The sequence below is a fragment of the Schistocerca gregaria genome, chromosome 6 (genome assembly GCF_023897955.1).
Source record: "Schistocerca gregaria isolate iqSchGreg1 chromosome 6, iqSchGreg1.2, whole genome shotgun sequence".
Lineage (NCBI taxonomy): Eukaryota > Metazoa > Arthropoda > Insecta > Orthoptera > Acrididae > Schistocerca > Schistocerca gregaria.
Window position 1 is genome coordinate 128,240,051 of NC_064925.1, and position 22,858 is coordinate 128,262,908.

General features: G+C 41.8%; 1 protein-coding gene across 1 annotated transcript in view; it reads left to right on the plus strand.

Moving 5' to 3' along the window:
- LOC126278767 (uncharacterized) overlaps positions 1-22,858 on the plus strand; it is a 779,239-nt gene that overhangs the window by 726,993 nt on the left and 29,388 nt on the right. Inside the window, exon 4 of the mRNA XM_049979044.1 lies at positions 5,831-5,939. Within this exon, the coding sequence (XP_049835001.1) occupies positions 5,831-5,939 (109 nt within the window). The remainder of the gene's footprint in view (positions 1-5,830; positions 5,940-22,858) is intronic.

Genomic DNA, 22,858 nt, shown 5'->3' on the forward strand with positions numbered 1-22,858 from the left:
AAATTTAACTGCAGTAGACAATAACGCTTAGGTTTGCTCGATGATATCTCTGACTTTGCAATTAAATTTTGCTCCGTCAAGGAAATACTTAGCGTAAAATGAAGCAAGTGTGATATCAATCAAATTGTTTATCGTGAGTACAAATCCTTTCGCTACATAGGAGGTTATATCGCCTCTCTCTTCGCAACAATTAATTTATCTTCCAGTAAACTAATAGTTTTATGCTAGTTCTGATTATCTTTGAACTAGCTGTGAGTTTTTACAACGTAATTAAACCGTTGCAAGCAAAACTGTACCAATTTTTACTAATATTTTTGCCTGCATAGCAACTTTGATTATCGTCGGCATAGATATAAGCCATAGTTACGAGCGTGCACAATATACGTGACGGCAACAGCTTATTAAATATCCTTTACCTTTTTCCAAACAATCCCGGCCACATCTTACATTAAAATCGGAATACTTTAACACCAAGGGAGAGAGATAGACAGACAGACAGACAGACAGACAGAGAGAGAGAGAGACGATATAACAGGTCCTGCCGGACCCAACCGGACCAACCGACCGCCGTGTCATACTCCCCAATACCGTCATTTGATGTGGCATGGAGAGGCCTGGGGTCAACAGACCTTTGCCGATGTCAGCTTTCGTAACCTGGAGCCAATATTGCTCCTAAGTAGTTCCTCAATTGGTATCGCGTGGCTACAACCATGGAAAATCCCTGGAAGTACCAGAATCGATTCCGGCTCTCTTGCATGGTAATCAGCAGCTCTAATCTCTCATCTACGGAGGTGGACTCTTGGCTTACTAACGTATGGCAATAATTTTAAAAGCTGCCGATCCAATTTGGTCATACACTGCTATTCACCTCTCGCTTACTGTTGTTGCTGGAGCAATACAAACTTAAAAGTGTGTAATAAATGACTCTCTTCTAAATCGCGAATGTGAGTTATCAGGTAGAAAAGCGTCCTATTTCACAGAAATGTTTCTAACGACAATTTCGAGATGATACTGAAATTTATGTACTATCGCGTCCACATACGGCAACTAATCGAACATTAATTCTTAGGCAATGTATTCCAACAGAGAACTGATGATCATAGAACATATTCGGGTTAGTAGTTCCATCCGTGTTTAACACTGACTGCTACTGACACTTAGAATCGAGCACGTTCATCTCTTTAGTCTTTGTATCAATATGAATGGCAAGGATGAATGAGTACAAAGGTTTTTTGGCCTATAACTTGCATATGGAGACTGTTACTGGAATGTGTCATAAGAAAGAGAGGTGGCCCTTACAGTGTTTTCTCTCGCTTGAGAACCAGGGAGCGGTATTAGCGCTATTAGAGGAGGACTCATTTATTTAGGCAACCCCTACAAGAACGAGGATCTGGCTATGGGGTCGTACGCCGAAGCGACACCCTCTTTCGGTGATAGATGAAGAATTTGTTTTGGTTTTCATTGAAGGTGTTCGTTGCAGATTATATGCTGATATAAAGAGATTAGCATATAAGGTATTACACCAATAAAAGAACCGATAATGTAGCAACAGCGCAAAGTACTGAACTTCGGTGCACGTATAGGATTAGAACTGAGGCTGTAGAGCATATATCTCACTCTTCTTCGCAAGAAATGACATGCGACTTGCGGACATAAACACACATAGGGAGGTTACGAAGTTAAGATCACACATTTACTTCAAACTTTGTACACCTTTCGTAGCACATTAGGACAACATAGTGCGCAATTAATAAGGCGTACTACAGAGGAGATTTCGAGAAAATGGCAAGGGAAGTTTTACGCGTCAGTGATGTGTGTCGCGACCCTGAGCACGAGATGGCGGTTATCATGTGTTCAGCAGTCAAGCTATTTAATCAGTGGACCGCTGGATCGAGTCCCGCTCATGGATTTCTAATTTATATTTTTTCTACAGTAGTCCTACTATTTCATACAGATTATATTTGGAAGTTAATATGATAAAAAGATAAGGACAAGCAAACATGTATGAAATGTTATTGAATTTTCAATCTTATTTTATTGTTTGCTAGTTTTTATTACTAGAACAAATATTTTATTTATAACTTTCGGCATGCAAACGGACAAACGAATAAACTTATTCTGAGAAAGTAGCCTGTCGTGATTGCCTAAATCCCTTGTACCTGCAATAGTGTAAGGTACCGAGAACTGTTTCGCATCTGAACGCTTCGGCATACAGATACACGTTTAAACGTTGAAGGACAGGCGTGGAAAGCCCAAATCAAACATCGATAAATATAGCTGTTAATAACTTTATTCAGTAATAAAACATGTAACAGTATGCCAGAATACGGGGGTAATGTCCAATTATTCGTCGTATGTCCTTTGGCATTACAGGATTCAAGGTAGTATTTTTCATCCAGACACGCGAAACATAAATTAAAAATGCATCTGCGACATAGAATGAATGTAGTTTTCGTGTAAGCACAATGAATCTTCAGCTTTCTAAAGAGAAAAAAAGCTCGTTTACATCTCGAAAAATTCCTGTTTCTTTCGACAGATTGGATGCAAACCATGTGTAACGCAACGTTTTCGTAAATATTTGTGCCGAGTATTGGCGTTGTTCGATTGCATGTATTATTAAAGCATCTTCACGAGAAGAAATTTCTCATTCGTTGTCATTCAAATATGACCACGTCTGAAGGCGCTAGATGAAGTTTGTAACTCGTCTATAGAAACAAAAGTCGGATAATAAAAAAAGGTTCAAATGGCTCTAAGCACTATGGAACTTAAATATGAGGTCATCAGTCCCCTAGACTTGGAACTACTTAAACCTAACTATCCTAAGAACATCACACACGTCCATGCTCGAGGCAGGATTCCAACCTGCGACCGTAGCAGCAGCGCGGTTCCGCACTGAAGCGCCTAGAACCGATCGGCCACATCGCCCGGCAGTCACATAATATTCGTCGTGATTAAAAAAATTGTTAAACAACCACGTAACTTTGGGAATTCAGAAAGAATTCGTGCAAGGACGTGTTTTTCATCATGTTACCTTGCGTATGTAATTCGTAAGATATATGACGAGTGCTGAAAACAGTAAGAATAAAAAAAACATGAGCCAGACTTGATCGAGCGATCCACTGATTACGGAGCATGAACGCTGACCATAAGACCGGCGCCATCTCGTGCTCAGTGTACGTCAAAACGTCCCTTGTGAGTTTCTGAAAATCTTCTACGTAGTTCACCTTAATATTTGCACATTTTGTCCTAATGGATTACTAAAATTGTTCAAAGCTTGAAGTAAATCCGTGATCTGAACGTCGTAGCCTCCCTTTGAATGTTTAAATTCATTAAGCGCTTATCCCGCTGACCTTTCTTTCTTCTGTGATTAGCTGTTTACCTTCTTTTCAGTCCACATGGTTTGATTCTCTAGTGATTGTCTAAGATCTGTCCTGACGTACGAATACACGCTGCACACGTTCAGGAAAAGGAAACGTAAAGCCAGAAGACAAAGGGAAAGATGGCCTATGGGTCTACAAAAATTATAATCAAAAGAGATTCATGTAAGAAGGAAGTCTGGGAGCTAAGACAAAAGTTAACACTTTTGATTTTTACTGTTAAAAATAGTCTTCATCACAATTTATTTATTACGGTGACCGGTTTCATCACTACTGTGGTCACCTTCAGACCTACAACTCGTATACAAAGCTTTAATTAGAGGGTTACATACATTAAAGAAAGTACATAAAGTTATAAAGCTATAAAACGAATTACCCATGAGTAAGAACCTCCTTCTGCTGGAGAATCAATACTGGAGAAACCAATGTACGTCTTATTATATATAATGGAGGCTCCACCCACTTCCTGCGGTATGATGTCATTACTAACCAATGAGTTATAAGTCGAATAGCAATATAAAATTTCTTAGTTAAAAGAACATTGTCAATAAATAAAAACAAACACACACTAAACTTAGCTTATTTAACAGCTATTGTCTATTAAGAAGTGTTAAAAATATTTAAACATGTAGGATAAATGAACTTCGTTTTGGCAGTACATGGACTGCCCTCTCAAGGCCTGTTAGTGAACCATTTGGAACCACTGGTTGCCATGGTGAAGTCGGACGCCGTTCGAAAGATGAGGCAGCAGGCTTCTTTCTACTGAAGTTGTTGTAAAATCGATAGGCAAACTAGTGGTTGCCATGGTGAGGATAAACGCCAGTGCAAAGATGTGGCAGCAAACTTATTTCTAACGGAGTTGTTACGAAAGTGGAATGGCAAAGACTGTCACGTCATACGATGTACTATTGAGCAGCAACATGTCTTTATTGGAACGATTTTCAATGAGTAGGCTGCAAAAATCTTTAGCTGACATGTATAGTACATGATGCACAGATACAATACGAAGTAGTTGTGCATATTTATGAAATATTGTCTATGAAGTTCGTATGTAGATTACAAACTTTTTTAAAAAAAATTACATAAGTTACATGTCTACATCTACATCCATACTCCGCAAACCACCTGACGGTGTGTGGCGGAGGGTACCCTGAGTACCTTTATCGGTTCTCCCTTCTATTCCAGTCTCGTATTGTTCGTGGAAAAAAGGATTGTTGGTATGCTTCTGTGTGGGCTCTAATCTCTCTGATTTTATCCTCATGGTGTCTTCGCGAGATATACGTAGGCGGGAGCAATATACTGCTTGACTCTTCGGTGAAGGTATGTTCTCGAAACTTTAACAAAAGCCCGTACCGAGCTACTGAGCGTCTCTACTGCAGAGTTTTCCACTGGAGTTTATTTTTCATCTCCGTAACACTTTCGCGATTCCTAAATGATCCTGTAACGAAGGAGCAATATTCAAGCAGTGGGTGAAAAAGCGTACTGTAACCTACATCCTTTCTTTTCGGATTGCATGTGATGATTTTTAAAAAGGCATTGCTATTACTTAAGTTGTATGCCAGTCTTATAAGCAGATAAAAATAATGAAAATGGAAGGAATTTAAAATTATAATACTATGAGCCGTAGTGTCAATAATAAAAGGATTTGAATTAGGAATATGTAGTCTAAAAGCATGTAAGCAAACATTCTAAAACAGATAGTCAGTCATAAAATAATGTTTGGTGAAATAAAATTACAAAGTAGAGGTAAAAAATTTCCTAAAAGTCTTAATAATTTTAAAAACGAAGGTCAAAGTGTGAACATTCTAAAGCAGATCATCGAAAATCTCAAAGAAATGTCTTTATTTGAATTGAAGTTGTTCGTTTAAAACAGATAACGGATTCCTTTTGTGAAGTGAAAAGATTTGAATTTTTTCTAAACTATTTAGCAGTAGTCCTTTTGGCACATTACGTAATATTTTCTAATTTTTAGAGATGCAACCCTCAGAGTGATTGTATCCATCAAAATGTTGAACAAAAATTGATTCGGTACGTGCAGTACCACTAGTATGTTCTTTAAAACGTGTTGGAAAGTTACGGCCAGTTTGGCCAATATACTGTTTCTCACAGTCATTGCATAGTATTTTGTAAACGCCAGACTTTTGGTATATATTTGATTCCCAAATTGTGTGTTTCAGTTTCATCAGTAGTGGATTATTGATTTTAAATGCTTATTGTCACCCTTGTATTCTTATATAATTTTTTTATTTTATCTGAAATAGGCCCCATCTATGCCATTTTTGTAAATCTCTTCTTGGAATTTATAAGAGCATCATTTGTTTCTGGTAATTTTTGATATAACAGATCAACCTGATGGGAATTATAATTGTTAGCAACTGATACCTGTTTTAATATATCAGTTTACTTCTAGATAGCATCAAGTAATTAACCCTTTTTGTTGTGGGTTGTTACAGATGCGATCTCGCAGGCGTGACAGCACGACCTACGCCATGCATGGCAGTGGAACTGCCGTCACACTCCTGCTGCTGCTACTGCTCAAGGTCTGCAGCGCAGCCCCTCACGGTAAGCAACCCACATTGGTAGTTCTCTTACACTTGCAACGATACATGTCACAGCACACTGCTTGCAGTTTCTTTACGGAGTGTATTATTATACAGAACAGAAGTGCTCTCAACTTTGCAACATGATATCCTCTTTAATGTAAGTTTTCAAAGTTTGGAAAAAACTGGAATTTGGTCCAGATTTGTCCTCTTACAAACCTGCTAACGTCACTAGATGGTCATTGCTGGATGTAAGAAATGACCTGCCCTATCTGGACGACAGATTCAATAACTCCCTGAGAGACCTTATAACGATGCTGATTTCCGGTACTTTGTCGTAGCTGTAGCGGCAGCGAAGAGACCGACGTCGACAGTGGTGAAAAGACTTGAAAGGAAACAGGCCGTGTAGTTTCAAAAGAACATTCCCAACATTTGTCATGGTGATGACATTTGGTTTGCGGAGCGGCTACCAGCGCCCGTACAAAATGCCAGCCTTTGCGCTGTCCAGTCTCGCCACTTTCCCGAAAGATGAGGACAACACAAACACCCAGTCTCCGGTGTGTGTGTGGGTGTGTGTGGGAGCGGGGAAATCCCCGACCCGGTCTGGAATCGAACCCGTAATCCACAGGCATCAACTCTAGCTGCTAGACCACGAGCTGCGGATCCTAACATTTGTGGCAAACAAGATAAACTTCAGTCTACTTCAGTCTGGATGGCTAGGAGTGGATTTGAAACGCCGTTACCCCAAATAAGAGACCTGTGATTTACCACAGCAACACCTCGCTCTGTCCCTTGTAGTAGGGGATACCAGGGAGCTTTGTTTCTAAAACAGAACAATGATGGGGGCTATTTTTCTTGACCTCCTAGTACGAGGACTGCTGATGATCTGTTACATGAAGCTCACTTTGTCTTTCGGAAAGGTAAGGGCACCAGAGAGGCAGCTTTGACGCTACAATTCATAAAGGAAGCAAGACAAGGAAAATCAGTGGATGCTGATAGGACATGTCGACTTGGGGAAAGCGTTCGACAAGGTAAAGTGGTGCAAGATGTTCGAAATTCTGAGAAAGAAAGATAGGAGTAAGGTATAGGGAAAGACGAATGGTATACTGTATGTGCAAGAACGAAGAGGGACAAGCAGGAATAGGAGAACAAGACCCAAGAGGGCATTACCGCCCAATTGAAGTCTGCCAGTATCAAATATCGTCTTTAATCTAAGGAAGAAATATTTGATAATGTACCTCTGGAGTACAGAATTGTATGATAGTGAATTATATACTGTGGGAACACTGCAAAAGCAGACAATCCCAGTATTTGGGATGTGGTGCTATAGAATGATGTGGAATATGGGTTGGACTGATATGATAAGGAATGAGGTGATTCACATCGTACTCGGCGAATAAAGGAATTTATGGAATTCACTATCAACAAGAATGGGCAGAATGATAGGACTCGTGTTAAGACATCAGGGAATAACTGCTACGGTACTAGAGGGAGATGTAGAAGATAAACATTAAAGGGGTAGAAAGCGACTGGAATATGTCCAAGAAAAAGCTGAGGGATTAGTTTGCAAATGTTACTTTGAGAGAAAGAGGTTGGCATTAGGGAGGCCGCTCGCATCGAAACCGTCAGAAGACTGAGGACTCAAAACAGAAACTTTTGAAATCGCAATGTACAAAACGCGATAATTGCAGGAGTGAGTGTACAGTGTGAGACTCACAAGACGAAGAGAAAAAGTGGTAACTTACACGTCTCATGAGTTTGAGAAGCTGCAGATATCTAAGTCTGAAGCATACCACGAGATCAGCTCAGAATTAGATGACGAGAGTTTGACTTCTGGGTGAAGCCTCAACTGTCTCATGAGGCCAGAGGTTCCGACCCACCTGAGCTCACCTGCTAAGTAATTCAGGAAACTCTGATCTCCTAGTTCTGACTTCCGTCAGTTTCCGTGGAGGAAACTGACTCTCAGAAATTGTCGTCGTATGCTGGAGGGTATATCTGCGTAATTCAGTTGGCTGTTTCTGAGACTCTTGTCTCTACGTGGTGGAAAGCGCTCCGTTTTTTTTTCTTTTTTTTTACAGTAGTGAAAACAATCGGCATGTCTGAATTAAAATACGAAAGGAGAAAATATAAAAATGAAGCAAACAAGTCAGGCAAAAGGAAATATAGAGTCTAAAAAACGAGCTAGAAGGGAAGTGCAAAATTGCATAGCAGGAGTGGCAAGGCGAGAAATGCAACGATATAGAAGCATATATAAGTAGGGGAAGATAGCTGTCGTCTATAGAAACATTAAAGCAACCGTTGAGAGAAGTAGCTGCATGAATATCGAGAGCTCAGATGAAGCAAAGAAGAGAAAGGTTAAAGGTTGCAAGGGATATGAGGAAACGCTATACAAGGGAAACAAAGTACGAATGAGCCGGTCAAGAACTTCTGGAGATTTTTCATATTAAAGTTTCCCGCTTACGTATTGACACATTTATTTATATATTATATGTATTTAGAAAAGCGGGTATATAAAAACACGCGCGAATTCGAAAGCAACGCTGTTTCAAAGTTTAAAGCAACCGGTGAAAAACTTACGGCGGTTTAAGATTTTAATCACACCAACATTTACGTTCTTATTTATGTAGATCTAACTATTTGTTTCTACAAAATCTTTAATCTCTGGAAGTTCTTCACCGTCTCCTTTAAAATTTTGACACAGCGTTGGATTAGAATACATGCGTGTCTTTATACACCTACTGAAGTGCCATATGGCATATAAAGACACACTAAATACATAATAAATTTTTTTTATGCATGGTACATGTACGTTTATATTGCATATGTAGCTCCAGTACGTACCTAAAAACAAGTATGTATTCTAATGCAACGTAGTGTCAAATTTTGGGAGGAATCGGTTTGAGAACTTACGGAGATTTAAGATTATAAACGCAAGAATATTTACATTTTAATTTATATAGATAAGCACAATGAAAGATAGCCAAGTCTCCATAATAAAAAATAAGGTTCAGTACTTAAAAACTTTAAATACCATGTGAGAGATGTTATTTATGAAAATACCGTAATAATTATTGTAAATGTGTAATTTGGCGATTTTTAGATTGTTATCAAGAAAATTTGTCGACTTTGTCACATTAACAACCGTCGCGGCTGGGTGTGGTCCTTAAGCTGTTTCCCCACGGTCTTTTAGGCAGGTGCTGGGCTTGTACCCAATATTCGCTTCACAAAATGTGATTTACAAACAGTAAAAAAAAATACGATCACACACAGAACAAAGTGTACACAATTCACAGATAGTTGGCGCTCACGACTTCCCTCCCTTACATACGTTACGAATGCGCCAACAGGAAGGGCATCTGGCATTAAAAAAAATGAAATTTTCTGTAACTTGAATACAGTAGACCTTTTACTAGACGATATTAATGTTCAGTAAGTACAGATGAAGAATTAGGAAATACTGTTGATGTTGAACATGTACGTTTCTTCAAGTGGAGGTCAATTTTCAGTAGAGGTTTGCTCGGAAGCTAGAATAGCGCGTAAAACTTCAACGTTTCGTGCTGTTAGTGTTATCTCGCGGTCAGTCAGGTGTTTTTATTACCAACCTTACAACCTTCGTTGTGTTAAGGAAAGAGGTTTCATTATCACTACTACGATAATTTATTCTGAACTGACCTCAATCCATAAGCCTCTCAAATACACAGGGTGCTACTTTTATCTGATGACCGCACGGGTGGGGTTGTGTTTGCCGGCCAACTGGGCTGCGCAACCCGGGCGAATGCTTCCCGTGTCTCCCTGTTATTGGCGCACTACGCGCCCTGTCGGCCATTGTCCTGCGAAACGAGCACCACGACTGTAACAGCCAAGTCTGCGAACTGCATCAATGATGGGACTGAATTATCTCATTCCACAAAGAGTGGGTATTTACGATTCGGGCTAACATAAAATATCGAAATACCGATTGATCGATATATCTCCCAGAACACATCGATATATAGGTCCGGTATTCCCTTCTAAAAACATCCATATGTCGAAACCGAAATGGCAATATTGAGTGCCGATACTTTTATTCTATATTACATTTTTCGCTATTTTCGGTAAATATATGAAATTGTTCTTTTGAAATTGTAATAGAACATTTTTCTTTCACTGTGTGAAGGAGTCTTACTATTTTTTGAGCTCCAATCACGTCCACTCTTTCTCTCTGACTGTGTGAAGGAAGTACAGCGGCCACAATGAAGAAGTCTCCAATGTGGTGAAACAGCACCCCAGTTGCATTCAAAAATAATTCTTAACGCAACTAATGTGCTATTTTCACATCGACATTCTTCAGAAACCGTTGCTGAAAAAGAAGATCATAATATGAATGACATAGTTGGTTTCTGTATTGGGCGGAGACGTGTGAGAGGATTTTCTGACGTAATCGGCGATCGGCGTTACCAACAGAAACTGCTATGTTTAACTTCACCACGCAGTTTTGATACTAAAGCCGCTAGATCCCTGGCGTTTGCAGAAATGAAAAAACAGGGAAGTGGGCATGAAGTGTTCCAGGCAAATCTGATATTTGACGAAAAGGATCGACGGATCCATTGGACACCCTTTATTGCGCCACTTATTATTGTTACTACTGTTAGCTAAGTAGTTATCGCCATGCCTGAATGTGCATAATCTTGCTTTCTGTTCTTGCTCTCAGGGGGATAGGTATTCAGCTAGCTTTTACAGAATATCTAATAATAAATCAATACTTAGTTACACAAACCTAAAAATATATCAATACTTATTTCAGTGTATCGATTGCATATAATTATATTTCGTTAAATATCGATATATCGGAATTCCGACATTTTTGAAAACATCAACAGTCCTAGATAAGATTCGTATCCGCGTACAGAGTCCGTTCGAATTACCCAGACGTTGTTTGAACTGAAATTTCCAGGTTCCTAATTCCTAGTCGTGATGCAGTTCACAAATTACTGAATAAATTTCGTGAAACGTGTAGTGTTCACAACAATAAGCGTAAACGATGATGTACAATGCTCATGAAACCTCATGTCGATTACATTACACACCGGCTGGAAAATCCACCTAAAAAAATCTCTTAGACGTTTTCCACAGCAAACGCAAATTTCTCTCACCTCTGTGCAAACAGCTGCTAAGTTCTTCATTTGTGTGGCCATAGTGTCCGTAGTTGCTTTATAATTCTTGAGGGTGGAAAAACAAAGATGCGATAGCAGACGGCGTTTCGCTATGTAAGCGAGAAATCAGCCGAAAAATCAACGTATTCTTAATTAACTGTTTATCGATATAATAGTAAACTGTAAATAAGTTAATTGCAGACCACAGATGATGCTTTACCTCAATAAAGCGAAACGTTTCTGGTGAAAAAAAATTACGCATTTTGGTAGTTGGAATGATAGAACAAAAATACAGTCAAGCTTTTATTCGACTTGGGTTAAGCCCTATACAGTAACAAAAGTGCAAGAACTTAAACCTCGTGATCTCACGCACAGGCCTAGGTTTTGCGAATAGGTTTTGGAACAAGTGCAAGACGGTGTGACGGATCCTTACCTCATTCTTTTTTCAGACGAGCCTCGTTTCTATTTACACAGATTTGTTAATTCCCAGAATTGACTACATTGGAGCACCGATAGATATATTCTGCTTCATGCGAAACCGCTACACCGTCAGAAAATAAGAGTGTAGTGCTTAGGTAGTGGTGACAGATTAATAGTGCCAGTTTTTTATAATATTTTTCATGATAGAGTCAACAGTGAAAGATATGTGCAAAACATTTTGCAAACGTTTTTAATTAACTGAGTGAAAGAGAAAGAAGCTTCTCCGTTTTCCAAAATGATTCGGCGAGGTCTCGTACGACCAGTGTTTCTTTGCACGCAGTTCACGATTTGTTCAATGGTAGAGTCATTAGCAACAACAGCTGGCCCGCTCCAAGTCCCAATTTAACCATGAGGGTGAGTCGCATGAAAACCTTAAATATTATTTATTGTGCAGAAGTCGTACAAAGCTGTATCACTCAATGAAAGTCCTTCAGCGCTTACAAAGGGCATCAATTGCTTTAGAAAAAAATTCTTTTGGTATTCCGCGCAACCACTCATGCACCGCGTGGCGTACCTCTTCATCAGAACGGAACTTCTTTCCTCCCATTGCGTCGTGAGTGGTCCAAACACTTGGGGCAAGGTCTGGTGAGGATGTTGGATGAGGAAGACACTCGTTTCCGGTTGGTGGAAGTGAACTCATGTTTCGTCCCCAGTAACGATCCCTGCAAGGAAGCCATCACTTTCTCATTTAAAGCGCTGAAGAAGTTCTTCATAAGCATCAACACGTCGTTCTCTCATTTCAGGAGTCAGCTGCCGAGGCATCTATCTTGCAGACCCTTTGTGAAACTGGAGCACATCATGCACAATGTGGTGTGCTGACCCATGAATAACCTATAAACATGTTGCAATGTCATTCAGTGTCACTCGGCGGTTTTCCTTAACTATGGCTTCAACTGCTGCCATGTTTTGTGAGGAGCATCTTCCACTAAAGTCACGGCATTTGCGAACTTCCTACTCCATTCGTAGACTTGCTGCTGTGACAAACATGCATCACCGTACTGACTCTTCATTCGTCGATGAATTTCAATGTTTCACTACGCTAAAACCGAGTAACAGAACGCTTTTCTTCTCTGGTGCAAGTCGCAAGTGGGGTGGCCATCTTTACATTTATACTGCGTCGGTATGTGTGCATCTGCACATTGATGCCACCTACAGGCCATTCTGCACGCTGTTTGTAGCACGCTTACCAACTTACAGGATAAAGGCGCGAAATTTCGATTTGTTATTACCAATTTAAGGTTTTCATTTGTCTGACCTTCGTATGTTCATGGGGAGCGCTAAATGATGGTCAACATAACAAATCTCCAAACGTTGCAGGAAGTCTAGGATAATATAAGCGAGTCAATTAATTCAATTCTACAAAGAAAATTACATATTGTGACGAATAGTTTCTTCAGTACATGTCAGAAATGCGTGGAGAGCAACGAAAGGCAGGTCCAGCGTTCCACGCGTCGCATGAATGAGTAAAACTTTCATCTGCATGTATTTTAAATTTTGTGCTGCAGTACTAGACGAGCGACGCAGCATTTGATTCGCCGGGCAACGGAGCGCTCGCTGTCGGTCATTCACTGCATAGTGCATGTGGTCATCAGATAAATGGTACACCATGTATTAGTCGTACTTTTATCTCCAGTATAGAAGTAAATGGAGACATTTTTAATGCACCCAACTGCGTGTGCATTAGGAGGAGCGACACCAAAACACACTTTACACCCAAAGAGAAATGGAATATTCCAGAATTTGAAACACGAACATCTGCTAGCATGAGTTTCTTAGAAGTAGATACCTTAGGGGTTGCGAAGCAACTCAAATCGCTTGATACGGGCAAGTCTTCAGGTCCAGATTGTATACCGATTAGGTTCCTTTCAGATTACGCTGATACTATAGCTCCCTACTTAGCACTCATATACAACCGCTCGCTCACCGATAGATCTGTACCTACAGATTGGAAAATTGCGCAGGTCGCACCAGTGTTCAAGAAGGGTAGTAGGAGTAATCCATTTAACTACAGACCTATATCATTGACGTCGGTTTGCAGTAGGGTTTTGGAGCATATACTGTATTCAAACATTATGAATCACCTCGAAGGGAACGATCTATTGACACGTAATCAGCATGGCTTCAGAAAACATCGCTCTTGTGCAACGCAGCTAGCTCTTTATTCGCACGAAGTAATGGCCGCTATCGACAGGGGATCTCAAGTTGATTCCGTATTTCTAGATTTCCGGAAAGCTTTTGACACCGTTCCTCACAAGCGACTTCTAATCAAGCTGCGGAGCTATGGGGTATCGTCTCAGTTGTGCGACTGGATTCGTGATTTCCTGTCAGGAAGGTCGCAGTTCGTAGTAATAGACGGCAAATCATCGAGTAAAACTGAAGTGATATCAGGTGTTCCCCAGGGAAGCGTCCTGGGACCTCTACTGTTCCTGATCTATATAAATGACCTGGGTGACAATCTGAGCAGTTCTCTTAGGTTGTTCGCAGATGATGCTGTAATTTACCGTCTAGTAAGGTCATCCGAAGACCAGTATCAGCTGCAAAGCGATTTAGAAAAGATTGCTGTATGGTGTGTCAGGTGGCAGTTGACGCTAAATAACGAAAAGTGTGAGATGATCCACATGAGTTCCAAAAGAAATCCGTTGGAATTCGATTACTCGATAAATAGTTCAATTCTCAAGGGTGTCAACTTAACTAAGTACCTGGGTGTTAAAATTACGAACAACTTCAGTTGGAAGGACCACATAGATAATATTGTCGGGAAGCCGAGCCAAAGGTTGCGTTTCATTGGCAGGACACTTAGAAGATGCAACAAGTCCACTAAAGAGACAACTTACACTACACTCGTTCGTCCTCTGTTAGAATATTGCTGCGCGGTGTGGGATCCTTACCAGGTGGGATTGACGGAGGACATCGAGAGGGTGCAAAGAAGGGCAGCTCGTTTTGTATTATCGCGTTACAGGGGAGAGAGTGTGGCAGATATGATACACGAGTTGGGATGGAAGTCATTACAGCATAGACGTTTTTCGTCGCGGCGGGAGCTTTTTACGAAATTTCAGTCACCAACTTTCTCTTCCGAATGCGAAAATATTTTGTTGAGCCCAACCTACATAGGTAGGAATGATCATCAAAATAAAATAAGAGAAATCAGAGCTCGAACAGAAAGGTTTAGGTGTTCGTTTTTCCCGCTCGCTGTTCGGGAGTGGAATAGTAGAGAGATAGTATGATTGTGGTTCGATGAACCCTCTGCCAAGCACTTAAATGTGAATTGCAGAGTAGTCATGTAGATGTAGATGTAGATGTAGATGTAGAAACAGAGCTTCCCAGACATTTCTCCGAGATGACTGACGCAGTCGCCCCCACCGCCGCCAAATTTTCCAGCGGGCGGCGAACCTGACAGAAGGACACGAGCCGACAAGAGAAGCTGTGCTGCGGTTGCCCGCCGTAACGACCTTGTCCTTCCGTCCACTCTGCCAGCGCCGCCTGAGGAAGCAGTAGCGGCTCCCCTCCCCTAAAGGGCCGCTCACCCGGCTGCTGGACACTGATACCACTCCACCAACTTTGACCACGATGGCCTTTGGTCGCCCATTGTTGGCCACTTCCTCAATTCCACCCCTCTTCCAACTTCCCTGTCGGTTCTATCCTTTCCCCAAGGGTACTCGGCGTCAGAGAACAATTTCAGTTGAGAGCACTTTAAAGTTTGAAATAAACAAAGTACTGAAATAGTTTTTAAAACAATGTTAACATAACGTACCAAAATCCACGAGCTTTCGGCCGTCCATTCCTAAGCCACTAACCTATATGGCACTGGAGCGAGCACCAGTGACGTCATAGAAGACAGCGCTGCTGTATAAGGATGGTAACTGCAAGCAAAAGACAATCACCAGTTGACAATGGCCGAGGAGTACTCGGCCGAAAGCTAGTGAATTTTAAAATAGGACATGCGGCCTATAATTGAGAACTGTCATGGATCCCTCCACTGGCAAAGAATTCTGGAATAGACCCCCATTCGGATCTCTGGGAGGGGGCTGCCAAGGGTCAGGTGAGTAATCAACGAAAGTATAACGTTCTACGAGTCGGGGAGTGGAACATCAGAAGCTTGAACGTGGCAGCAAAGCTAGAAAATCTGAGATGGGAAATGCAAAGGCTCAAACTGGATATAGTAGGAGTCAGTGAAGTGAAATGGAAAGAAGACACGGATTTCTGGTCACATAAGTTTTGGGTAATATCAGCAGAAGCAGAAAATGGTGTAAGGGAATATGCATCGACATCTACATGATTACTCTGCTATTCACAATAAAGTGCCTGGCAGAGGGTTCAGTGAACCACTTTCATCCTGTCTCTCTACCCTTCCAAACGGCGAGCAAGGAAAACGAGCACTTAAATTTTTCTGTGCGAGCCCTGCTTTCTCTTATTTTATCGTAATGATTATTTCTCCCTATGCAGGTGGGTGCCCACAAAATGCTTTCGCAATCGGAGGAGAAGACTGTTGACTGAAATTTCATGAGAAGATCCCGACGCAACGAAAAAAGTATTTGTTTTAATGATTGCCACTCCAATTCACGTATCAGTTCTGTGGCACTATCTCCCCTATTTCGCGATGTAGATGTAGATGGAAGGGAATATGGCTGCTGGTAAACCTTTCGAGATGTGAGGTCGTGGTCCAAGAAACTCTTCTCTTCCTGACGTTTCGTCCAAGAATGCGCTGTTCTTCCTCAGAGGCACTCCTCCACTGAGTCTTGCCGACTGACCGGTCGGACGGCCAAGAGCGAGGATGCCCAGAGCAGCCCTGAACCAAACGTCAGGAACAGGAGAGTTTCTTGGACCACGACCTCACATCTCGAAAAGTTTACCAGCAGCTATGTCATCCGATCGTGAAAGCCTTCATTCTGTGATTCTGTGATAAGGGAATATGATTCGTTATGAAGAGGAACCCCCCCCCCCCCATTAAACATGGACCTTGCCGATGGTGGGGAGGCTTCCGTGCCTCAGCGATACAGATAGCCGTACCGTAGGTACAACCACAACGGAGGGGTATCGATTGAGAGGCCAGACAAACGTGTGGTTCCTGAAGAGGTGCAGCAGCCTCTTCAGTAGTTGCAAGGGCAACAGTCTGGATGATTGACTGATCTGACCTTGTAACAATAACCAAAACGGCCTTGCTGTGCTGGTACTGCGAACGGCTGAAAGCAAGGGGAAACTACGACCGTAATTTTTCCCGAGGTCATGCAGCTTTACTGTATGGTTAAATGATGATGGCGTCCTCTTGGGTAAAATATTCCAGAGGTAAAATAGTCACCCGTTCTGATCTCCGGGCGGGGACTACTCAAGAGGATGTCGTTATCAGGAGAAAGGAAACTGGCGTTCTACGGATCGGAGCGTGGAGTGTCAGATCCATTAATCGGGCAAGTAGGTTAGAAAATTTAAAAAGGGATATGGATAGGTTAAAGTTAGATATAGTGGGAATTAGTGAAGTTCGGTGGCAGGAGGAACAAGACTTTTGGTCTGGCGACTTCAGGGTTATAAATACACAATCAAATAGGGGTAATGCGGAGTAGGTTTAATAATGAATAGGAAAATAGGAATGCGGGTAAACTACTACAAACAGCATAGTGAACGCATTATTCAGACAAAGATACATACGAAGCCCAAACCTACTACAGTAGTACAAGTTTATATGCCAACTAGCTCTGCAGATGACGAAGAAATTGAAGAAATGTATGAAGAAATAAAAGAAATTAATCAGATAGTGAAGGGAGTCATGGGTGACTGTAATACGAGTGTAGGAAAAGGGTTGAATCAAACGTAGTAGGTGAATATGGATTGGTGCTAAGAAATGAAAGAGGAAGCCGCCTGGTAGAATTTTGAACAGAACACAACTTAATCGTAGCTAACACTTGGTTTAAGAATCATGCTAGGAAATGAAAGAGGAAGCCGCCTGGTAGAATTTTGAACAGAGCACAACTTAATCGTAGCTAACACTTAGTTTAAGAATCATGGAAGAACCCTGGAGATACTAAAAGGTATCAGATAGATTATATAATGGTAAGACAGAGATTTAGGAACCAGGTTTTAAATTGTAAGACATTTCCAGGGGCAGATGTGGACTCTGACCACAATCTATTGGTTATGAACTGTAGATTAGAACTGAAGAAACTGCAAAAAGGTGGAAATTTAAGGAAATGGGACCTGGATAAACTGACAGAACCAGAGGTTGTACAGAGTTTCAGGGAAAGCATAAGGGAAAAATTGACAGGAATGGGGGAAAGAAATATAGTAGAAGAAGGGGAATGAAGTAGTGAAGGCAGCAGAGGATCAAGTAGGTAAAAAGACGAGGGCTAGTAGAAATCCTTGGGTAACAGAAGAAATATTCAATTTAATTGATGAAAGGAGAGAATATAAATATGCAGTAAATGAAGTAGGCAAAAAGGAATACAAACGTATCAAAAATGAGATAGACAGGAAATGCAAAATGGCTAAGCAGGGATGGCTAGAGGACAAATGTAAGAATGTAGAGGCTTATCTCACTAGGAGTAAGATAGATCCTGCCTACAAGGGCGATGTACTTGAGGACAATATTATGGAAATCGAAGAGGATGTAGATGAAGATGAAATGGGAGATACAATACTGCGTGAAGAGTTTGACAGAACACTGAAAGACCTGAGTCGAAACAAGGCCCCGGGAGTAGATAACATTCCATTGGAACTACTGACGGCCTTGGGAGAACGAGCACTGGTAAAACTCTACCATCTGGTGAGCAAGATGTATGAAACAGGCGAAATACCCTCAGAGTTCAAGAAAAATATAGTAATTCCAATCCCAAAGAAAGCAGGTGTTGACAGATGTGAAAATTACCGAACAATAAGTTTAATAAGCCACATCTGTAAAATACTAACACGAATTCTTTACAGACGAATGGAAAAACTAGTAGAAGCCGACCTCGGGGAAGATCAGTTTTGATTCCGTAGAAATACTGGAACACTTGAGGCAATACTGACCCTACGACTTATCTTAGAAGCTAGAATAAGGAAGGGCAAACCTACGTTTCTAGCATTTGTAGACTTAGAGAAAGCTTTTGACAATGTTGACTGGAATACTCTCTTTCAAATTCTGAAGGTGGCAGGGGTAAAATACAGGGAGCGAAAGGCTATTTACAATTTGTACAGTAACCAAATGGCAGTTATAAGAGTCGAGGGACATGAAAGGGGGACAATGGTTGGGAAGGGAGTGAGACGGGTTTGTAGCATATCCCCGATGTTATTCAATCTGTATATTGAGCAAGCAGTAAAGGAAACAAAAGAAAAGTTTGGAGTAGGTATTAAAGTCCATGGAGAAGAAATAAAAAATTTCAGGTTCGCCGATGACATTGTAATTCTGTCAGAGACAGCAAAGGACTTGGAAGAGCAGTTGAATGGAATGGACAGTGTCTTGAAAGGAGGATATAAGATGAACATCAACAAAAGCAAAACGAGGATAATTGAATATAGTCGAATTAAGTCGGGTGATGCTGCGGGAATTAGATTAGGAAATGAGACACTTAAAGTAGTAAAGGAGTTTTGTTATTTGGGGAGCAAAATAGCTGATGATGGTCGAAGTAGATAGGATATAAAATGTAGACTGGCAATGGCCAGGAAAGCGTTTCTGAAGAAGAGAATTTTGTTAACATCAAGTATAGATTTAAGTGTGAGGAAGTCATTTCTGTAAGTATTTGTATGGAGTGTAGCCATGTATGGAAGTGAAAAATGGACGATAAATAGTTTCTACAAGAAGAGAATAGAAACTTTTGAAATGTGGCGCTACAGAATAATGCTGAAGATTAGAGGGGTAGATCACATAACTAATGAGGAAGTATTGAATAGGATTGGGGAGAAGAGAAGTTTGTGACACAACTTGACCAGAAGATGGGATCGGTTTGTAGGACATGTTCTGAGGCATCAAGGGATCACCAATTTAGTATTGGAGGGCAGCGTGGATGGTAAAAATCGTAGAGGGAGACCAAGAGATGAATAAACTAAGCAGATTCAGAAGGATGTAGGTTGCAGTAGGTACTGGAAGATGAAGAAGCTTGCACAGGATAGAGTAGCATGGAGAGCTGCATCAAACCAGTCTCAGGACTGAAGACCACCACAACAACAACATGAACAGGAAGTTAGGACAGAGAGTATGTTACTGTGAACAGTTCAGTGATAAGGTTGTTCTTATCAGAATCGACAGCAAGCCAACTTCGACAACAATAGTTCAAGTATACATGCTGACGTCGCAACCTGAAGATCAACAGACGGAGAAAGTATATGAGGATGTGGAAAGGGTAATACAGTACGTGAAGGGGGACGGAAAGCTAATAGTCCACAGGGACGGGAATGCATTTGTAGGGGAAGGAGTAGAAGAAGCTAGTACGGGAGAATAAGGGCTTGGGACAAGCACTGAAGAGGAGAAATACTAATTGGGCTCTGTAATAAATTTCATCTTGTAATTGCGAACACAAGAGGTGGAGATGTACTTGGAAAACGCTGGGTGATACGGGAAGGTTTCAGTTGGATTACGCCATGGTCAGAGACTGCGAAATCAGATACTGGGTAGTAAGGCTAACCCAGGAGGAGACCACAATGTAGTGGTTATGAAGAGTAGGACGACGTTTACGAGATTAGTAAGCAAGAAACAAATCTGAAAGAAGTCTGGTAAAGAGGTACTAAGGAATGACGAGATATGCTTGAAGTTCTCTAAGGCTGTAGATAAAGCAATAAGGAATAGCCCAGTAGGCAGTACAGTCGAAGGGGAATTGACATATCTAAAAAGGACAATCACAGAAGTTGAAAAGAAAAACATAGATACAAATAAAGTAACTACGAAGAAACGATGGGAATAAAAGAAATACTTCAGTTGATAGATGAAAGAAGAAAGAACAAACATGTTTAGGGAAATTCAGGAATATAGACATATGACTACGTGAGGAACGAAATGCATAGCAAGTGCAGAGAAGCTAAGACGAAATGGCTGCATGAAAAATGTGAATAAACCGAGATAGATATGATTGTCGGAAAGGCTGCCTCGGCTTATGGGAAAGTCAAAACAACCTTTGGTGAAATTAAAAGCAGTTGTGGTAACGTCAGCAGTGGAACGGGAATTCTACTGTTAAATTTAAAGGAGAGAGTGGATAGGTGGGCAGGGGCACTGAGGACCTCTACGAGGGGGAAGATTTTTCTGATGAGAGAAGAAGAAACAGAAATCGATTTAGAAGAGACTGGCGATCCAGTATTAGAATCTGAATTAAAAGAACTTCGGTGAACGTAAGTTCAAATGAGGCAGAAGGGATAGATAACATTCCATCAGAATTCCTAAAATCGCTGGGAAAAGTAGCAACAAAGCGAATAATAACGTTGGTGTGTTAAGTGTATTAGCCTGGTGACATACCATCTCACTTTCGGAAACATATGTAAAATAGTCGTTTGGTTGGTTTAAAAGGGGGGGGGGGGGGGGGGGCAATCTGCGAAGTCATCGGTCCCTTGTCCCCAGTAGAACAATTACCCAAGGAAAAGAAGAAAACAAAGAAGACGTATGACATAATAATAGGAGTAAGGAAGAACCAGAAGAACGACAGAAGCACAAAAAACTCTACAGTGGACAAAACAGGACAAGAACACACAGAGACGCAAGAAACAGGGAGTAGGAACTAAAGACAAGAAAGCAGATTACCATGGCCGACTGACCATGAGAATAAAAAAGGAGAAGCCAGCCACTCTGCAACACATTAAAACCTCCATCCTAAAACCCCTAGGGTGGACGAGACAGAGGGACAAAGACATGTGCTAAAACTCAGATCAAATGATACAACCCACCCTCACGAATAAAACGTAAAATTATAGTTGCTGTTAAACCATTTTCACCCAACACCGAAGGCAGGGCGCTGGGAAAGTTAAACGTTCGCCTAAGAGAGGTTAAAAGTGGGAAGTCCAGCATGAGGTGGACGACTGTCATTTGGGACCCACATCGACACAGAGGTGGGTCCTCGCGATGGAGGAGGTAACCATGTGTCAGTCACGTATGGCCAATGCAGAACTAAGAAAGGCCAATTGATTCCCTGCAAGAAGCCATTCAGGGAAGATTTCCACACATTCGAAGTCTCCTTAATGACACAAAGTTTGTTGTCCATACTGTTACGCCACTGCGTCTCCAAAAGCCGAAAAACCTTGCGGCATAAGACAGAACGCAGGTCAGCTTCAGAGATGCCCATCTCCAGGAGCGGTTTCCGTGTAGCCTGTTTGGCCAGCCTGTCAGCAAGTTCGTTCCCTGGGATTTCGACGTGTCTGGGATCCACACAAACACCACTGAACGACTGGACCGTTCCAGGGCAGAGATGGACTCCTGGATGTTCGCTACGAAACGATGGCGAGGGTAGCACTGGTCGGCGGATGTACTGAAGTGCACGAGATATGGCCACAAGTTCTGCAGTGAAAACACTGCAACCAGCGGGCAAGGAATGCTGTTCAGTATGACCTCTGTGGACATACGCAAAGCCAACATTACCATCAGCCATCGAGCAGTCGGTGTAAACAACTTCAGAGTCCCAGAACACGTCAAGAATCGAGAAGAAGTAACAGCGGAGAGTGGCGGGGTTAATGGAGTCCTTAGGGCCAAGAAAAAGGTCCAGACGAAGCTTCGGCCGAGGGGTAAACCATGGAGGTGTACCTGAATGGACCTAAAGTATAGGTGGTAAGGACTCCAGTTCCAAGTGAAGGAATTGCACGGGAACTGCAATCGTGATCCCTGACCTGGGCTGCCGATGCGGGAGATGGACTGCCGCTTGTGGGAAAAGGAAATGGTAAATCTGATGCTCAGGAGAACTACGAATGTGTGCAACACAACTGGGGAGCAGTTGAGCAAGTCGGATCTGCAATGGAGGGACTCCCGCCTCCAGCAGGATACTAGTTACTGGGGACTCGTTCTAAAAGGTCCCGTCACAATTGTGCACTGGGTCGAGTAAACGCAACGCTGAGGGCGTCGCCGAACCGTAAACGTGACTTCCATAGTCGAGGCGGATTGACAATGGCTCTGTAGAGCTGCAGCAGCATTGAGCGATCTGCACCCCAGCTGGTGTTGCTCAGGCAGCAGAGAGCATTGACGTTTTGCCAGCACTCCTGCTTAAGCTGATGAAGGTGACGTAGCCAAGTCAATCGAGCGTCGGAACCCAGTCGTAAGAATCGATACGTCTACACTACAGTGAGTGCATCGACATTAAGAAAACGTCCAGGTTCCAGATCAACGGTACAACGCCGACAGAAGTGCATGACACACGCCTTCGCGGCCGAAAACTGGAAGCTCATGACTGCGCCT